The sequence below is a fragment of the Molothrus aeneus genome, chromosome 16 (genome assembly GCF_037042795.1).
Source record: "Molothrus aeneus isolate 106 chromosome 16, BPBGC_Maene_1.0, whole genome shotgun sequence".
NCBI lineage: Eukaryota > Metazoa > Chordata > Aves > Passeriformes > Icteridae > Molothrus > Molothrus aeneus.
In genome coordinates, this window is record NC_089661.1 from 7,603,291 (window position 1) to 7,619,038 (window position 15,748).

Below are 15,748 nucleotides of genomic sequence, written 5' to 3' on the forward strand. Positions count from 1 at the left end.
CAAACACACACCAAAATGACTCAAACCTGTTCAGGATTCATTAAATGTTGCCTGTGATCTCACAGATTTATAATTAGCAGATTTAAGTAACTAAGCCAAGCTGACAGGGACAAAAAGGAGCCAAATGTGGAAGAGGAGCATCAGGTGGAGGTTGGTCTCCTCCCACGTAACAAGCAACAAGGCAAGAGAAAATGGACTCAAATTGCACAGGGAAGGATTAGATTGGATATAAGGAAAAGTGTTTTGACTGGAAGGGTGATCAGGCATTGGAACAGGCTGCCCAGGGCAGTGGTGGAGTCACCATCCCTGGAAGTGTTCAAAAGGCATCTGCATGTGGCACCTGGGGACGTGGTGCTGTGCTGAGGTAACTGCTGAACTCCATTGTCTTAGAGGCATCTTCCAACCTTAGCAGTTCAGTGATTCTATACATTTATAGTGCTCTGGTAGTCCCAAGAACACTTTCACCATTGCAGATTCCCCACAGCTTTGGCAAAGCCATGAACACCTGCGGTACCCAAAGGCAGCCTCCACTCAAGTCCCTCCAGTCTGGAGCTTGACATCATCCCCATCTCTGGAGCAATTCTCTTTATTTCTACACATCTCTTTCCTTCAATCCCCCACATTTCTCCATCACTACTGGTTGCTCTTGGCTGGTTTCAGCCTGCTCACTGGAGACACCACCAAGGAGATGATCTTTTTATCACTACATGGAGACCTTTGGTTACATAATCATGTCAGCTGTGACTTAGCGTGACACCTGATTCTCTGGCCAGCTCCTGGACTGGCACTATCAAAGTCTTCAGAAACTCCAACAATTACAAGCATTTTACTCCTGGGGCAGGAATGTATTAAAACAGAACTAAAAATAATCTAAGTGCCTGCAAACTCTCCTGGAAGAGAGGGAAGGAAACCAGCAAACCTGGTCTACATTCCGTTTTTAACTTCAAGCACTTTAATCCAATAACAGAAAACAAAGGAAATCTCAGACCTCCTCTTATAGACATGCTGGAGGGAGCACAGATCTATTTCTAGCTTTGAAAGTCATTCAGCAAAGGCAGAAGGTCTCTAGACACACTGAACTGCTCTGCTCATCCTGAAATCAATGAAAATGATATTTGATGCTTATGTTGGTGTTACTAATAGTTCTTACACTCAAGTATGAAGTATTTGTGAGTCTTGTTGGCCATGTCTTTTTTTTTTTGGCTGACCATTAAGGGGGGTGTTATGTGATTTTTCTCTGAGCTTCCACTATAATTTTTCTTTTTTTCCTGTGCATGTCTCTAGATGGCACCTAGGTCTTACACTGGGGAATTCAGATTTCTTCCTTGGCTGAGAAGAAGACACAAAAATTCAGCTGTTGAAGAATAATTTCTACTGAAACAAAACAAAACAATTCTTTTGTGTGTGGTACAGAATGTGGTTTTTTTAAAAGTCCTGGCTCCCATTTCCTTGCAGAGCCTCAGGGGCTTGCCAGGCCCAGCTGGATGAGAGGGCTGTGCTTGCCCTGGTGCAGATGGTGCCAGCAGAGGTGACTCATGCTGTCACCTCCCTGGAGCATGGCAATGACAGTGCTCAGGGCACTCTCCCCTGCAGGCTGGACACACAAACATGTCATGGGGCTGAGTCACTGTGCCAGGGCTCTGCAGGTTCCCCAACCCACTTATTTTCCTGTCATTTGGTGCCATGTTTAGAAAATCTTCTGCTCCCGCTGTTTATTCATTATGAGGTTTGGGTTTTTGTTGTTTCTTTCTGGCAAACAGAGAGTCTGCTTGTAAGTTGTGATGATGTAGCTTGAAACACCATGAGAGTAAAGACTTGTGTGCTTGTGTGCTATCTCCAAGCATGCAGAGGGGGCTCTGCAATGAGCCATCAAGAAAGAGAAGAGCAGAATTGCAGGCAGCATGTCAGGAATCCACAAAAGCACACTGAGAATCCATCCCTAGTTCAATACTGTTGCAATTACTCCAGGAATGGAGTTGGGCTCCTAACCAGAGAAATGTTTTATCATTCTCATAACTCATGTGTTTAGGGTTCTTGGGCAGACATTTAAAGCTCAGCTCTGGAGGAAAAACTGCCATATTGTCACTGCTGTTTGCTTCACTGGTGTTTTTTCTACAATGAGAAAAGTGTCTTCACAGGGACTGAAGAGAATGTACCACCTCTTCCAGAGGACAGAGAGAACTTCTGTATGTTAGGGGACCCAAAGAATTTTTTCTCCTCTACTCTGCAGATTGCTGCTTTCCTTAAGATTTCCAAAAGCACTTTTTACTTCCTAAAGAGGTCTGACAGTAATATCAAGATGCTCTCAGTCAAACCCTGCTGACCATCCAGCTTCCAAATGAGAAATACACTGGGATTTTTTTTTTTTTTTTTCAGAAGCAGCATTAACTTCCTCTGGGACCCTTGTAACTACTCACATCCAACATCCAGAGCATAAGGGGGAAAAGAAAGGAAGGTTCATAGTGCCTGTACAGATTGAATGGCCTTCCAAGAGATTTCCTTTCCAGGAGTTCCTCTTCTTCCCTTTCCTTCAAGGGCAACAAGGCAGCTCTTGCCCAGGCACCACCTGTTGCCTGCATTCAGTATTAATTGCCCTGCAATCAGTATTATTTGCCCTGCAATCAGTATTATTTGCCCTGCATTCAGTATTATTGGCTGGCAGATGTGGGATGTGCCTTATAGTTACAAGGAACCATAGATCCTGCTTTCATTAAATCAGATGGATGAAGCTTTGGCATGGTCCCATATGTCCTTCAGCCCTCCCTTTCATCATTTAACCTCTTTTTTTATTACTTTTTTCCTAATCAGCACCGTGGAGTGGATGAAACACAAAGGCTGTTTGACACAGATGGGAGGAAAGCTGTTCCATGTGCTTGAGGGGATTGGTGCAGATGGTAGGTTCAGATTTTGCCCATCAGCACAATGCACCAGCCTGCAGAACTGGGACTCTGGAGAGGTCATCTGACTTCTGATTTTTGGAATTCATGTGGTCACAGAGCTGTTACAGACCTAAAGTGCTTTGGCCACAGATTTACTTCTCTGCTGTGTGTTACAAGGCAGGAACAAAGTTTAGGTCTCAGGAAAAAGAGATGCTGAGAATATACATGGAGTACCAGCTACATGCTCTGCAGTCAGACTGAAAACCAGCCAAAATAATGGGGAGAGAGTGCAACTAAAGTTGCTCCATGTGGCCAGCACCTTAGCCACAAGTCAGGCACAGGGACTGTAGGGAGTGCTGAACATGAATGATCTTTCTCACTCGGAATGTACTGCTGGTGGTATTTTAAATTCCTGAAAATCCTCAGAGAAGAGCATGCCATTAGCTTTTTGGAGTTCCTTAGTGAGGGCAGGGAGCCAAAGTGATATAGTAAAGTATTTAATTAGTGTATTTCAGAGCTTCTCAGAATGAAGCCAAATCTTCTGAATCAGAAAAAAAAAATCCTCTCTGTCTATCACAGAGATCTCTTTTGTAGAAACTCACCGTTCTCTTTACTAGTTGGAGTGTGGCCTGATATAATTTGAATACAGCAGTTCAGTATTGAACATTTCTTGCCAAGAAAATGTCATCTTTGTTAGGCATGGTCATCTTAGTCAAATGTACCAACTTGCCACCCAAAGTGCATGAACACTGAATAGATAAGGAGCTGTGAGCCTTGCTCATATCCCAGCACATTTTGAATACTCACTCTCCTGGGAGGACAGTTTAAGATTAATTGATAAAAGTAATTCCAGCACCATTTAGCGTGATGGATCTCAAAAGTAAAGCAGGCTTTGCTTGGGATGAGAGTGAATAATATGGGGAGCCTAAGTCAGAATATTCATCAGTAAAAACATCTCTGCCTCCAAGTGTCCTAGACACACAGAGCAAAGGACCTTGCTCCAGTCCTGAGGCAAACATGCTGCTCTTCCCAACAAAAGCAAGTGTTACAAGACAGATAGGCAGTGGAAGAGAAGATCCCAGTGGAAGTGACAGGGGTACACAAAGAAGGAAAAGAGGTCAGCAATAAAGATTATTAGGAGAGGTATTTCACAGCTGTATTTTGGGAGGAGAGGGGTGAAAAGGCAGCAGGAATAGCTGTCATGGCACAGTGGAAGTATCAGAACAGGCGAGATGGAGTTAACCCAAGCAGCAAATAACAGAGGGATCAACATGTTTTACTAGCAAGAGCAAAGCAGCTGAAGGACAGCTCCCTGCAGAGACCTGCAATCCTGGCAGAGGCAGCAAGGAGAATAAAAGCTCTTGGGGTGTGATTAAAGTCTTATTTGTGCCAGAAACACCTACTTTTCCCACTCCTCACTTAATTCAATGATTTGGTTGCATTGTCCTTTGGGGGCTCCCTCTCACACACACACACAGTGCCAGCCCCTGCTCTGATGGCACCTCAGCTGCTCCAGGGGCTCAGGCAGCAGCACATCCCCCCCTCAGGCACAGGATTGTGAAAAACAGAGCCCAGAGATCCGTGGGCAGGGAGAGTGTGGGTGAGATCCAAGCTGAGAATGTACAATTAATCACACAGGCTGGGTTTGTGCTCCTCAGGGGGTGATCTCCAAATGAAAGCCCCAGATGCTGCTCTTGGAGCCAACACCTGAGCCCTGACTGCCCCTGTGGCCCTGGATAAAACCTGTGCCAGGGAGCTGATGCTGAAGGCTGCTGCCTTCCAGGGCAGAGATTCAGTGGCAGCTCTCAGGAGAAGCAGCAGTTTCAATGAGAGCTGAAGGTGCAGTTTCTGCTAATGTTACTTTTCTTTTTACTTAAGCTGTCTTCTGTGTCTTAACATTAATGGACTTTCTGCACATATCAAGGATTTGAAGCATTTAACATCAACCATGGAGGACATTCACCCAAGGCACAAAACCTCAGAAACAGATAAATGCCAAATTATGTCAGTTTCCAGATCTCTGGTGTTAGAGCTGAATTATTAGTAGGGTCACAAAGAAATCTGGTGGTAGAATATGAACCTTGCCCTGGCTGTGCCAAATAATCTGTCACCCTCTGCTGTCCCTTCCCAGGCTCTGCTGTTCTTGCTCTTTCCCTGGTGAAAACTCTTGCTGCAGTAAGTGCAAAAAGGCTCCCCTGTCTTTTCCCAGGACCATTTTGGATACAAGTGCCCTCTCCAGAATGTTCTCTGATGTTCAAGAAAGTAAAATCTGAAATTATCCACAGTGACGGGTATGAACCTACACACAAATCAGTGAGCAAGACAAGTAACCAAGGGCTCAATGGGCATTTAGTATTAAATACCCTTTGCTTTTTGTGAAACTTGGTGAGCTCAATGGGCATTTAGTATTAAATACCCTTTGCTTTTTGTGAAACTTGGTGAGCTCAATGGGCATTTAGTATTCAATACCCTTTGCTTTTTGTGAAACTTGGTGAGCTCAATGGGCATTTAGTATTAAATACCCTTTGCTTTTTGTGAATCTTGGTGAGCCAAGAGTGTCAGGATCCCTTTCAGGCTGGCAGCTCCCAGCAAGGCCAGGGCCAGGTACTCAGATCAGATCTGGCCAATCCCATCAGCAGAGAGTGGGGTTTGCATGTCTGACCATGCTTTTTCTGTTTCTGCAGGATGGATGACATCCAGCTGTGCAAAGACATTATGAACCTTAAGCAGGAGCTGCAGACTTTGGTAGCAATCCCAGGTAATGGCTGTCTCCACCAGTGTTAGGGTAACCCCTGTGCTCCTGGCACCATCCCCACCCATGCCCCAACAACCAGAATCTCCTCCCCACAAGGTGCAGTTTCATATCTCTCTCCTCAAGTCCTCATTTTTAATTCCCATTTTCCTGCCCATCTCTAAGCTCTGTCTCTGAATTTCTTTTCATGCTGTATTTCCCTGCTCCCATGGCAGCAACCCTGCAAATATCAAACAAGGAGCACATTCCTTATTTCTTGCACTCCCTTGGCAATCTCAAGGGAACCAAGTGCCACAGAGATTGTCAGGTAAAAAAGACAAGTGCTGAGATACCAGAGATAAAAGAGGGAGAGGAGAAGGATTTATAACCATCACTGTGAATGTGATTGATTTTTTCCTTGCTACACCAATCCATTATCACACCTGTAGTTAAATCTACCTTCTAGGATCAAGAACAGGTTACTATGAAAAGCAAGGCCCAAAACTTTGCCATAAATCTCTGCAAATTCAATGTTTGAAGGAGGGACAGAGCTGTGGACAGTTCTGCAGTCCTTGGCTCAGAACTCCAGCTGCCATCAGTGAGGAATTCCACTTCTCTACACCTTTGCCATTTTAGATGATCCACAGCCCCACTCTGGTCAAGAAAAAAATAAATCCTGCAAAACACTCAGCAACTGCAGCAGGCCAGTTGCATCACATATTACTGCACAGCCTCCAGCACCCTGCAGAAATAATTTGCTTAACTGCTCCTGCTTAACTATTAAGTCCAAGTTTTGTCTATCCTTTGGTTATCCTCATTTTTCCTCCTCACATTTTATTGTGCAACTTTGGAAGGACAGCTTTGTCCTCAGAAAGGAGAGACCAGGGCATTTGTGACATAGGAAAGAGATCTATGCTGAAACCACTCACTTTTAGCTGTGTAAAAACTTTGCCACATTTTGCACTTAACAGAAATAGATTCATAATATTTCTTACTTTTTCTTTCCTTATACTTCTTATAGAGGTCACATTTCAAATTTTTAATAATAACACTGTTGGTTCTTTATTCATTCAAATGGAGAGGATTACAAATCCTAGAAAGTATCTGTGAATGCTGCCCCTTGCCTCACTTTCCTGATCTGCAACCTTTGCTGTCCAGACTTTGAACTAACAGATAGGGTTAATCAGCTTTCATTCTTGTGGTGTTCCTGCTGTTTGGGCTTTTTTTATCTTTTAGAAGTGATTTTCCAGTCTCAAGGCCTCAAGCAGAGACCCACAGACAGCAGTTTCTCCTTAGAACTTCACAAATCTCAGCTAATTTAAGAATTCAAGAGGTGCAGTTCCAGCAGCAGCATCTGCAGGCAGGGTCACAGAGAGCTTGGTCCTAACAAAGACACAGCAGCTGCTGGCTCTGACTCTGTGCTGACACAGCATGTGCCTAGCCTAGAAAAACACTTTCCAGAAGTGGATTCATTCACAGGATCTCCACCATAATTTTCCTGAAAGAATACAGATTTGTATGGAGAGCTGCTCTTTGGTTTCAGTGGACACAGTTTAGCCAATTTCAGTAAGTGTGGAATCAGTCCTTTAGTACACAGAATATGCAATATTTTGCCACATATATTAATATTCTCAGTAGACAGTTTCCTGAAGGATATAATGGGAGAGCACATCTCAATTTAGGAAAAGGATTGAAAGGAAGTAGAAAGTAGCTTCTATCTTCAGAGGTGAGGAGAGTCCTTGCTCCTTAGCCATTACAGACAAAGCAGGAAAAAGCAGCCACTTCTAAGCATTCTTTTTTTTTTAATCTGTACTAAAAACAATTGTTTTCAAGTGTCTGATTAGTTGAGCCATTTAAAGTGTCTTATAACTTAAATCAGCAGCCACAACACAGGTCAGATGATCAGACTGCAGAGCTCACTCTGCCTCCCCCAGCTCCCACTGCTCTGAACTGGGCAGGTCTGCTGCCCAAAGCCCAAAATCTTGATTTAATACAAGGTGTCTTCGTAGCTGCTCAAAATGTTCAGCTTCTCAGAGAAATACATGAGCTTGGATTTGCCTCTGGCTTTCTCATCTCTGCTGCACTTGCCAGGTTTGAAGAGTTCTGTCTTAAATACATTTGCTTTATAGCCTGAAATGACAGCTCTGTAATCCCTAACATTTATGACTTTTAGTTTGCAACAGGCACCTCTTTCATGCCACAAAAATTGTTGTTTACAGACAACCTAGCCATTCCAGGCTGGCCAATTCACAAGGAGATATATTAATTACTCAGATTTTTGAAGTACAGGGAAAATAAACTTGCATTTATTTTTCCACATTTTACAATTGATGCTGTTGGTGGGGATTTGCAGCTCACCTGTCTTGTCAGAATAGAAAAAAAGGTGTTATTTTCAACAGCCAAAGCTGTCTTGAAACACAGAGAAATAGTTCCTTTTGGTGTGATCTCCTTTCCCCTGAGGTCAAATGGATTTTGTACATTGGATTTTAACAAAGCATCTGGAACTATTTTCTTGCCAAAGCTCTTAAAAATTTTCCAAGCAATGTCTTGAAGAGTCATTGCAAATTAAAACCAGGCTTAGCAAACCCCACAGAGCCTTCAGCCCATTAAGCTGATCAGAGCCAAGAGCAGCAAGTGAGGAGAGCAGAGGCAGTGACCCAGCTTGCTGGGCTTTGGTGACTCAGTCTGGAAAACCATTGACTTCAGTCAGCAGCTGATCCTCAGACATCTGCAACATCCTACACCACCCCCTCACACTCCCCAGAGTCCAAAGTAACACACTCTTTTCTCTCCTTTTGACCAGAAAAAGAAAAAACAAAGATGGAGAAGCAAAGAGAGGATGAACTGATTCAGAAGATTCATCGATTGGTACAAAAAAGAGATTTTCTTGTAGATGATGCAGAGGTGGAGAGATTAAGGTAAGAACCAAGAGCAACTGAACTTATTTAGTGGCATTCCACAAACCTAATAATACAATAGATTAAGTGACAAAATTTAAATCAACATTAATGGGAGAGATTTGGTCCTTCAAAACAACTTACCAAGTTAAAAGCCTCCTCTCCATTCCATAGGAAAACCATTAAAATTAGATTACTCTAATTCTGTGGCTCTTTATCCCATTAATGATCCAGACATCTCATGAATAACAGTGAGCTTTGGTCTCTTATTTTCCTACCAGAAACAGTCTGGGCATTTACCATTGAAAAGAACAGGATTTATGCTGCTACCAGGGAATTCTCTTGGGATAAGAGGTAGACATGAAATGGAATTTTATAAGGGACATATCTGTAGACATCTAAAATCCTCCTTTTTTAATTATTCATGTTGTCAGGTTGATTACTACTATTCCCATCTTGTCATAGCAAAACAACTCAAACAACAACAAAAAACCCCAAACCAACTAAAAAGCCCTCAGCAGTACAGCCCTACCTAAGACATGGGCAGGTTCTGAAGGGTTTCATCTCCACAGTTTAGCCCAAAGCTGCCAAGAAAGTTGTAGGCTTCCTCAAAAGTTCACTTCCAGCACTCAAATCCAATCTTTGGTTTGAGGTCAGCACTCTACAGAGTCAGTTTTGCTCTTCCTTCCCCCTCATTCAGCAGTAAAGACTCCATCCATTTATCCAAAAGGACAATATCTCCTCCAACACATTGAAATTCTGAGCCAGCAAGGAGAGGATTTGGCAAAGCTTCTGCCAGTCCTGCAGCTGATCAAAGAGAGCTGGCCAGAGGCAGCAGCTGACAAGGAGCCTGAGCTAGAACTGAACCCAGAGCTCTCACTGAACCCTGTGTGCAAATCACAAAAGCCTCAGCAGCAGTTTTCATTTAGGCAAATATTTTGCTTTTTAATAAGCGGCAAAATTAAATGTTTCTAAAAACAGCAAAGAAATTAATTGTTTACTAGTGACTTGATCCTAGCTGCTCTAGCTTTTTCTGTCCCATTTACAAAGAAAACTCCTTCCTCTGTTTTCCTTCCTTCCACCAGGGAAAAAGAAGAAGACAGAGAGATGGCTGAGTTCCTTCGCACCAAGTTAAAACCCATCGACAAAGCAACACAGTCTCCTACCAGTGAGTTCCTAATCATTAAGAAAAAACAAGAGCAAAAGGAAAAACTCCAAAGACACCTGATTATAAGAACATTTTCACAGGGCAGCCTCTGGCAAAAGCTAGGAGGAGCTAGCTAGATCACCTAGAAACAGCTCAGGGTGTCAGCAACTGCTGGCCACTTAGACTTCAGATACCAAATTACCCCTTAAAACTGAATTTCAGTCACCTATGGCCACTTCAGAATTGCTCTGCATGTTTTAAATATGCAAAGTATATTTGTATACACAGAGCCACAAGCTGCTTTTCTAAGCAGTTCGATTTTTATTAATAATTTTCCTATCTGTTTCTGCAAAAATAATGAAAAAAAAAACCTCTTCAGGTCCATGCTGGAATTTCTGAAACAAAGTTCACCTGTTTTACTGCAGTCAAGATGGAAACTAGAGAAAAAACTGCAAACTTCCACAGCTAACCCAAATTTCTTACACATTACCATCAGAAATAGGCTTTTGAACCACCCCAACCCAAATCACTTGTAGGCAGAATGGAAACGCTCTGGTTTCTGAGAGACAAAGTGGATTTCCTGATGCCTCAGAAGCTTTTAGCTGCAACTTTCAAGCAGAACAGTCACAGCCACAGCAGGAGCTGTAGCAGTTCACAGATTGATTTTGCCCTGTCTCAGGATGAGCTCTCAGGCAGAGTCAAGTGAGAGCAGTGCCCTTCTTAGAGAGGTCCAGCAGCTGAAGAGGTTTGTATCAAACATTCTGCCATTTTGCACAGATCAAGATCTTGCTCAAGAGTTCCCAGAGGGACTGGAATGACCTTGAAGTTGAGAAGAGACATTTTAAGATGCATCACTAATTATTTATACCCCCTTAGTCACAGGGAGCATGACTCATCTCCCTTGTTTATTTACATTCTCATTGCTTTTAAATGCAGTTTTAAAGATAAAAAGATTCTTTTCACCCTGAAAAATGAAAACCTGCCTTTATCTTGTTCCCTTAATTACAACATCCAAGCCAATGAGAGAATAAATTCTAGCAATACTTTTGTCCTTCAGCTCCTTTCCTTGCTGGGAATTGAACAGTGAAATGACTTTGTGAAAGGACCCGTGGCTATGAAAAGGGACACCTGCCTTGAACCAGATACAATTTTACCCTCCCTTTGAGATGTATGGATCCCTCAGCTTCTCTTAACACCCTTCCCTGAAGAGATGAGACTTTCTGAGCAGTTTCAAACCAGCAAAGTGTATTGTTCAAACAGGACCTAAAAAATTCAGGGTGGGTGGAGAGAGGGCAGGAAGGGTTTGCACCCTTTAGGGCAGAAGTAGGAAGGAAGAGTTTGAGCAGCTCTTGGTTCTAATGGTGTCCTGTTTTGATCATTGCAGGCAGCCCAGCAGAAAAGAAGGCAGAACCTCCTCCAAGCAAGCCCACCATTGCCAAGGCTGGGCTGGCGATTATTAAAGATTGTTGTGGGGCCACACAGTGCAACATCATGTAGAGAGAGCCCTGGGCTTCCCAGCCTGCTTGTCTTTTCAGTGTTTCCATTGAGTGGAAGTGGATGGTGAGGGGAACCAGCAGCATCCTGCTGAGGGAGCCAGAGCAGCTGCACAGGTGTCATCTATGGACTGCACACGGCAGGTTCCTCACTGTTGCATGGATCACTCTACACGCATGCCTAAAAACAAAGAAATCTATTTAGTGGCTGTCCAGGGACCAGAAGAGATCAGCAGTAGAGTCAACAAAAACCACCCCTGTGATACAGGTGAATGAAAAGGGGCTGTATTTGATCCAGTATGGTGTAAAACAGCAATTTTTATGGGCTATAACTTTAGAAGAATATGTTGTACACTTTCCCCCCCCATGACAAACTGCACTCAAAAATTGCCAAATTCTCCTATTTTGGCTACTTTTCAGAACAAAAGCCACAAGTAGCAATGCTATATATAGCACAAGTGATAGAGGAAGCAACTGTAGGATAACTGATGTTGCATACAAAATACCAAACCTGTGTGATGTTCAAGTACTTTGCTGTGGAGTTTCATTTCAAATTCTTCCTAAAGAATGAGATCAGTGGCAAGGATGCTGCAAGTAGCTACAGATTTCTATATCCCATATGATATCTGAATTACTCAAGTCAAATTAATATTGCTTGCACCAGGGGAAATAAATCCCTGGCAAAGCTTTAGCAAAGCACAGCCACAGTAATCTGCAAGTTGATGTTGCAGTCCAAGGTTGTGTCACTTCTGTTTTAGATCTCCAACTCCCACGAAGTAAGAGAAATATTCACCCAGGATTTTGTCCATTTTTACAAGCTACATGCAGCAGGAGATTGCACATCACTGAGAGATTGCTGGGAGAAGAATGGAAGACAAAATTGAACTAATATTGAAACCATGCTTAAAACGAGTTTTAATTGTATATTTTGTGACCACAAGAAATAGAAACTATCCATAATAAAGCATAGGAAGACACAAGACACCCAAGACAATTTGGCCACAAGACAAATATACAAATACAGAAGTGGGTATTTGTGGCAGGAAGATCACATTCTATATAAAATGGGTTTAAAATTAAGGGAAATACAGAAATACTTGTCTGTGTTTCACCATTAAGTGTGTTTCTGGTCTCTATGCAGATTAAGCTTGTGGAATCTAATATCTTTATATTAGCTGTCAGTAGCTGGTTTGTCTGTGTGATGGTATTCCATATAAATGTACTGTGATAGGTGTAAATAGTAAAATAAACTTACATGGATCTAGTGTGACAATCTCAGGCTTAGAAATAACAAAAGATAGCAACAAGTTCCTAAAATAACATTTTGCAAAAGGAACTTCCATTTTGTGAAGCCAGCTAAATGAAGTGTGTGCTTATATACCAAGGAACTACAGTATAGGGAAGGAGAAAAAATTAACAGCAGTTACCCCAAAAGGATAAACAGTTATTTTTTTAGGGAGAAAAAGTATCGAATTAAGGTTGAAGGCAATAGACACCATCTAAAGTAACTCAGAATATCCTTATACAAATAAAACCCAATCCCTAGCACTGACTGATTTGATGAAAACCACTTGCATTTCCAGAATAATTTCAGTATTGCAGACTCACTTGAGACAAAGAACCAACATCACTAAGTACCTTCAGTTTTAAGGATCAAAGAGGAAAAAAACCAAAAGGTTTCCACTGAGACATAGAAGCACTTTAATTATTTTGACCAAAGATGCAGGAAAGAGAACAAAGGCTGACTCTCATGTATGATTATTGTGTCCTCGTTGAGACATAAAACACCACACTGAGCTCTGTAGCTTCACAGTCTGTACCTGGTGTGGGCTGGACTCTGCAGGCACCTGTGTGCATTTACACAGTTATGGGGAAAACTGCTTTTAGGGGTGATAATACACACTGGAGGGAAAGAAACACCCATTGGCCTCTGTAAAATTCCACAGGCTCTTGCTGGTACCCAGCTAAGACATCAGGAATTATCAGTATCTAAAGGCAAGAGGCAGATGTTCAGTGTCACTAATAAAGGCAAATGGGAATCAGGGAAAAAGCTCTAGTGAAGCACCAACTTTAAACCTCAGGGGGATCAGCTGTGAATGCCACTAATAAAGGCTCCAGAAAGACTTTGTACATGGTTTTTAAGGCCTGAGGTGACTCCTGCACATGAGTGTTTAACCCAGGCTGTGCTGATGAGAGGGATGATCCCTACAGGCTGCACAGAATCCACCTGGGAATGAAGTGAAGTGAGTGCAATGTTGGTTTCTATGAAAAAATTTCATTAGCAAGAAACAGACATTCCTGGGAAGCAACACTCATGACCAGGCTACAGAGCAATCTCCTTTAATTAAAACCAAGAAGAAACACTGCAAGTAGGAATGTGCAATATTCTTACAGCTGAGCACTGGCAGCCAGTGCCCCAAAGGGACTGGAACTCCAGCAGTGTTAATGAGAGTGAACTTCATTTTCAGAAGTTCTAGCTTGGCTCAGCTGGAAGCTTTTCTGTGTGCCAGTTTTTGTTTTTAATTAGCAAATTTCTCTGTTTATTTGGGTGGGTTTGAAGAGCTTGCCTGCAGTGCACAAGTGGTTCCTTCAGAAGTGGATCAGTGATGCTGCTTAGCAATAAAGTCCTGGATTTTTAAGACTGTAAGGTCCCATTCTCAACTGTGTTCAACACTGGTTTAGTGTTGCCTATCCAGAACACAGCAGAGCCCTTATGGCTGATGTCAAAGCTAATGGCTGCAATTAAACAAATTAAACTTAGGAAGGAATTAAGTGTAAAACTCTTGACCCTTATTTTTAAAAACCAGACTAAATCACTGAATATCCCAAGAACAACTAGGGGCTTTGTAACTTCCTTGATCCTGTGAGCACAACACATTATACAATCCCCATATATAAAATCAGCAGAGTATCAGACAAGTATCTTTGGGTGACTATATGGAGTAACTGGCATCATTTCAGAGTTGATTTTCAGCTATCAGTCACTGTCAGCAGAGAGGGACATTGATGAAAGCACCCAGTATCTCTTCTGGAAATCCTGGCTATTTATCACTTCAGAAAGAAGGCAAGGCAGTGGAAGAGTGTGTGGAAGAATGTGTAAGGTGGATTTCACACACTGGTAAACATGACTGTGTTCAGGACAGGATCTCAGTCTACTGAGAAAAACAAAAGTGCTGAAGTGCTGTTTGTACAAATCACCAATTCCACCAGCAAATGGTTCTCTTGTACCTTCCCCTAGGCCTACTGAATCTCTTCCAAATTAAACATATTTCCAAATAAACTAAGCTGCTGTGTTATACTAAGCCTTTGTTTCTTCCTGTTACTGAGGGAAAAGTTGGTGGTGGAATGGAATGGGATGCAGTTCCTGTGCTGCTATACTTCTCAAAAAGAATAAGGTTACTATTCTGCACAAAAGGAGTAATGCTGAGGGGTAAGTTTGGGATGCTACTGAAATAAAGGATTTTCTCACTGAATAAAGAAAGCCCATCAAAAAAGCCAATCTCATAATGCTCTAAGATGACTTTGGAACCAGAGCCTGCTCATATTAGAGACAGTTCCCAGCCCTGCACTGAGAATAAGGGCCCCGACTCACCTGAGTATCAGAACTGCCATGCCAAGAGGGCCCTGGTGTTATTGAAATGAACAAAAAATCCTCCCTGACCCCAGCACAAATGCTACCATTGTTACCAAAGTGCACCTTGTTTCACATGACCCCCTCCAGCCTACAAACAGCCAGGCAAGCAGGCTGCTTTCAAACAGGATCAGACCAAAAACATTGCCCAAAAGCCAAAACTCCCTCTCCCTTCCCTGTGCACACAAGACTTGACATGGGATGCTGAGAACAGCTCAGCAGCTGAGCCTGGATCCCAACAGCCTCAGCAGCAACTCTGCCTCAGGGATGAGTAAGGAGGGGTCTCACAGGAGATCTCCCCTCACACTGAATTTTGCTTTCCTGTTTCTTAATGAGAGGCAGTTTTCTGTATCAACACTTCATGGGAGAGTGAAAGAATTGTGGTAAGACACCAAGAGATGTTTAAACTGATACCTAAACAGTGAATCTCATCAGTTACAGAGAGCAGTGGACTTTAACAGGCTTGATCACAAAACCAGAGGAGATGACTGCAGCCACTATCAAGGTTCTTGCAGCCAATTACCTCATCCCTGCATAAGAGTTTGTTGTTTTTCTCCTTCATGACACAGGCAGGATGCAATTCCTCATTTTGAATTCAGTAACTGAAAGACTGATGTGAAACTTGAGCCATGGCATGACATACAATAGAGCTTTGACAGCCACGTCAAAACACGCTCACATAACATCCTGAAGTGGCATTTCAGGAATTTCTTGTGAAATGGCATTCTCTATTTAGATCAATCTGCATTCTGTACCATACATCTAGCACTACAAGCCATTTTGATAATCACTTGAATTAGGATTTGTTTCTGTCTTTATCCACCTAAGTAATACTCAACAAAAATAGTCATACAGGAAGGAATACAGCATTTAAAGTGATGCTTGCTGGGAAAATGCTATTAATAGGAGTTAAACCATAGCTCACCATGGAACTAGTCTGTCCTGTTACATTATGGCAAGCAAAATAAGC

General features: G+C 42.5%; 1 protein-coding gene across 2 annotated transcripts in view; it reads left to right on the top strand.

The window, feature by feature from the left end:
* The window catches only part of BMERB1 (bMERB domain containing 1), a 59,948-nt gene extending 45,499 nt beyond the window's left edge, over positions 1 to 14,449 (top strand). For both annotated transcript variants that reach the window (XM_066561170.1, XM_066561167.1), the window contains exons 3-6: positions 5,564 to 5,637; positions 8,414 to 8,528; positions 9,593 to 9,675; positions 11,039 to 14,449. In XM_066561170.1, the coding sequence (XP_066417267.1) occupies positions 5,564 to 5,637; positions 8,414 to 8,528; positions 9,593 to 9,675; positions 11,039 to 11,151 (385 nt within the window). In that variant the 3' untranslated portion in view covers positions 11,152 to 14,449. The remainder of the gene's footprint in view (positions 1 to 5,563; positions 5,638 to 8,413; positions 8,529 to 9,592; positions 9,676 to 11,038) is intronic.
* Positions 14,450 to 15,748: the final 1,299 nt, after the last annotated feature.